Genomic DNA, 4,713 nt, shown 5'->3' on the forward strand with positions numbered 1-4,713 from the left:
AAAATCTGGCCTCGAACGCATCATGATGACACAAGAACGGACAACAGCCGCCAGCGTGTCGTGTTTGTAGAGACTGACAGTGTGTGTGAAGGAAGTTGAATCCTTCAACCAGCTTTGTGCTCTTGTCTCTCTGCTGTAACCACAAATGAAGCCGCTTGGCCTTAAACTCTTAAACCACCTTCATATCTCAATCAAACAAAGCTTTGAACATTACACCAATGTTTTACAATTAAAAATTCATCAACCGACTCACAAACAAACAAACAAACATTATTTCTGCTTATTTTGATTTGATTTTTATTCTTTTTATTTTATTTAATCCAATTTTTGTTACTTTTGTTGTATTTTTTGGTTATAGCCTGATTCAGTTTAGTAATTATTAGTGCAGCTGATTGTGCTGCTGCGGAAAGTGAAGACATTTCAGTCTCAGTCCTTCTGAGCTTCTGGAGCCTGCTGTTTGAAGATTCTCTACCACCACTTCTTCTTCTTCTTGGTGACCTGGCTCTCGAGCTTTTCCACTCGCAACCTCATGGAGCTCTCCATCAACTCCCACTGCTGCTCCTTGTCTTGCATCGTCTGCTTGAGGCCAGTGATGGTCTGAAGGAGGAATTCCTTCTCCTTCTTCCACACCTGTTGCACAGTCTGCAGAGCAGCCATGAGCCTATTATTCTCATGTTTCTGCGCATCCACTTGAGCCAGACAGGAAGTATTCTGCTGCTCTAGACGGTGGCGTTCAGCCTTCAGCAGATTCTTTGTGTTTTCCAGAGCTACTCTGATCTTTGTGGCCTCTTCTTTGATCTTTGATGGGAAGCCTGGCATCTCACCATGCTCTCCGTTGCCTTTTCGGTCTCTTTTTGTAGAGCTTTCTCCATGTTGCTCACTTTCCTCTGGAGCTTGTGAGCTTCAGCACTCTGAAATATCAGGTCTTTCTGCAACTGTTCTACTCTTAAGAGAGCCTCAAGCCGTGCAGCGTCTTTGTCTGAAAGCTGCGCCTTCAGACTCCGAGTGCTCGTCTCAAGTTTGTCTACAGCTGCTGCACAGGACTGCTTTTCAGCAAGGAGCTCCGCCTTCAAGACCTTGATCTGCTTTTCAAGGCTGGCGTTTGCTTCCCTCGTGCGCTTTTCGGCAAGGAGCTCCGCATTCAAGGCCTTGATCTGCTTTTCAAGGCTGGCGTTTGCTTCCCTCGTGCGCTTTTCGGCAAGGAGCTCCGCATTCAAGGCCTTGATCTGCTTTTCAAGGCTGGCGTTTGCTTCCTTTGTGTGCTTTTCAGCAAGGAGCTCCACCTTCGCTGCCTTAAGCTCGTTTTCAAGGCTGTCCTTCACTTCCTTTATGTGCTCCAGTTTGATTGAAATGGCCTTGGTCAGCTGATCGAGATCTTCAGCGTCAAGCTGTCCAATGTCTTTGTCTGAAAGCTGAGCCTTCAGACTTCGAGTGCTCCTCTCAAGTTTGTCTTCAGTAGCTGCATGGGACTGCTTTTCAGCAAGGAGCTCAACCTTCAATGCCTTGATCTCATTTTCAAGGCTGGTGTTGGCTTCCATCATGTTCTTCAGTTTGAATGAAAGGTCTCTGACGTTGCCACTCAGCTAATCGATATTTTCTTGATTTTCCGTTCCGATGCACTCTTTAAAATGTCCGTTTTCACTCGTTAGCATGATCGCGAGTTAGCATCTTTAAGCTAACTGAGTTGGAGTGAGTTGAGTGTATGACTGTTAGCCTTCATACTTCTTTCAGTGTACATGTGTATGCTACATGGTTAAAACCTAAAGCAGCATTCATGAATATTAAGTGATTGACAGTGAGATAAATGTGTTTGTTTGCTGTGAAGTGGTTGTTTAGCCTACTGTATTTACTTTAAAGCAGCACATAGTGGTAATTCCGTCCTTTATTTCTGTGATGTATTTGCAGAAACTGCATTATACCAGCATGCATCGCCGTACAGTTGTACAGTAAACAGCGTAAATTCCACTGATGTCTCGTGTGACTTCTGACCGAAGCCCTGCAGTGGTCAATTAGACTAAAATCAGCATCAGAGGTCATAATCCTCAACAAATGGGATGGTTTGTAAAATGACTGACAGCTATAAATAGAATTTGAAAATAAGCATATTTATGGATTGTGAATATCCAACAGAGTGAGGGAGTGGGGTTGGGACAGGCGTCAGGACGGAAGCTCAATTTGAGTGCAGGTGTGCAGCAGCACTGCCATGTGCTCCCATGGCGACAGGAGGTGCTGTAAACCTGCTGTGTTTGCAGTAAAGCAGGAGGGTATTAAGCAGCCAGAGATATCAATAGGTGGGGTAGGATGTCTGCTGAGGAGACCTCACATTTTCCTTAGATTTGAATGATGTCAGCAGTGATAGCGTACCGTAGATAAAGACAGACTTGATGCCACTTCTCTGCCCGTGTTTTTATCTTTCATCATCATTTGCCTTCAGTTTGGTTCTGATGCAACCAAATGATCTCAGAACAAGTTGATTCAGTCCCACACAGTGAAAGAAGCAAACTTAACACACAGTAAATTGGATTTCCAAACCCTGACCAAAGAGTTCCACTGACATGATATATGACAGAGAATATCATGACTGAGGGGTACATGGTACGAGTTACACGAGCATTTCTCCCTTCTACGTCTCATTCGTGATTTCCACAACCATTCCCACATAAATCAAGTTATGTGATTATGTAGGCCACTGCAAGGAATCACAGAGGGGTGTGTCACTTGACTCTGTTATAGAATAACTGCTGTGGCTTCCACTGAACTTTCCTCAGGGTGAACAATCTGCCGTTTAAGACGGCTCAGAAAAGAGTCAGCACCGTTTAAAGAAACAGATCATGTTGTGAAGTATGCTTATTCCCTTTTCTTGTCAAGAGTTGAATGAGAAAATTCTCTCATGTCTGTGTGGTAGCTCAGCATGCTAACTGATTGCAGCGGAAACCACTGGAATGGCTGTGTCCATGAGTAAGTACCTTCCAACATGTCTAAAGCTGATCAACACATTTTATCTGAAATGTCAAAACAAAAGGGTTGTGCTTGTTACAGGGAGTTGTGTGCAGTACTATTTCTTGGCCTGGCTGACTGTGTCCCTTTTTTCCAGTCTTCCAGTCAGCTAAATGGCTGCTGGATATTGATCTCATCATCTGACTCTCAGGGACAAAGTGAATATGTTTATTCCTCAGAATGTCGAACCATTCCTTTATGGCAGGGTTTCTCAACAGGGGCAGTACCGCCCCCCAGTGGGCATTCAGAGAACGTCGAGGGGCACTAGGAGCAAAGTAGCTGAGAGGGGGGTGTTTTGCTACAAATGGGGGGCGTTTCTGTAACAGTGGCAGTCATTCACCACCAGTATTTTTAATAGTCTTCCATGCTCTGTCTCACAATATCAGGCAGTGTTTACAAATTTACAGCAGGATTAGGCCCGGAACACGCGTGTGCGTACCTGTCGCTTTTTATTTCGCCACCCATGTTAACAGGTTCGAGCTGCCACACTGCCCGTCTTCATCTGTATTAGTAGTATTAGTATATTGTTTGCTTGAAAAATATGCAGTAAGTGTCCCCATAAAGCCCACCTTTCTATTTACAGGGAATTTTCAAGGTAAAGTTGCTGGATCAATCCAGAAAAAAGCAGGGTAGAAGTGAAATATAAATCTCTTATTAGAAGTTTTATTGTCACATTTTATGTCTTCAGTTGGTCATCATGTACAGTTAGTCCAAATCAGACATCTCACTTTTTATAATTGCATGTGTACTTTTCCTCAAAACTTTTGTAAATGTAACTCAGATTAAATCAGCAGATAAACTAAGTTTGTTTTATGTCTAAAATAGTTCATTTCCATTGCAGATCTTCTGCCTTTAAGCCTACCTGTTTAAAGCCCTCATGAAAGATATTAGACATAATATACGTAGACGCCTCATTGACTGACGCTTCCTATTGGAGCTGACGTTCAGCGCGGCCGCCATCTTGGATGGGTCTCCCATGCGTCCCCAGTGCATTCATTTCTACGGAGGAAGGTGTATAGCTATTACCATAATCGTCATATCTCCTCTAATTTTTACCCGATTTTCACACGGTTTGGTTTGTTACAAACGTCAGAGATGTAGTTATGATACAGGACGCTGTCACACATTAAAAACAAATGCTTTCATGCTGAAATACTTTGTCTTTGTTAAAGAGCATAATACAGACATATGGTATGGCATATTAATAAATGTATTAATGAATTAATTTTAGATTTTAATAAAGAAACAGTTTGATTGTTCATTTGATTTCTCTCTCTCTCTCTCTCTCTCTCTCTCTCTCTCTCACACACACACACACGCACACACACACACACACACACACACACACACACACACACACACACACACACACAATCATGGCCCTTCTGCACACACCAATAACACAAGAATTTCTTCATTTTTGTTTTTGTGCGCTTTTATTTAATGTAAAGTTAAGCACGGGCACATGCACGCGTGCGCGCGCACACAACACACGCACAAAAACCAGACATCTCGCATAACCTGTTGACATGCGTATTAAACTTGGAGTAAGTTTTTTACTCAGTTGTGTTGGAATAAAACTTCACCAAAACAAACTGTCGAAACGAGGAAGGTTTTTTTCTTTTTGGCCAACTCATCATGTGTGTCGGCCCACAGTCCACTGCTGCTTTCAAACACACACACACACACACACACACACACACACACACACACACA

General features: G+C 43.1%; 1 protein-coding gene across 1 annotated transcript; it reads right to left on the reverse strand.

Moving 5' to 3' along the window:
- Positions 1-468: 468 nt before the first annotated feature.
- On the reverse strand, positions 469-1,541 carry LOC139342435 (tropomyosin-like). The gene is made up of 3 exons (XM_070979527.1): positions 1,284-1,541; positions 825-1,043; positions 469-642 (listed from the first exon to the last, which is right to left on the reverse strand). Exons 1-3 carry the CDS (start codon positions 1,539-1,541, stop codon positions 469-471), a joined length of 651 nt encoding a protein of 216 aa, XP_070835628.1.
- Positions 1,542-4,713: the final 3,172 nt, after the last annotated feature.

This window comes from Chaetodon trifascialis, chromosome 14 (assembly GCF_039877785.1).
Source record: "Chaetodon trifascialis isolate fChaTrf1 chromosome 14, fChaTrf1.hap1, whole genome shotgun sequence".
Classification (NCBI taxonomy): Eukaryota; Metazoa; Chordata; class Actinopteri; order Chaetodontiformes; family Chaetodontidae; genus Chaetodon; species Chaetodon trifascialis.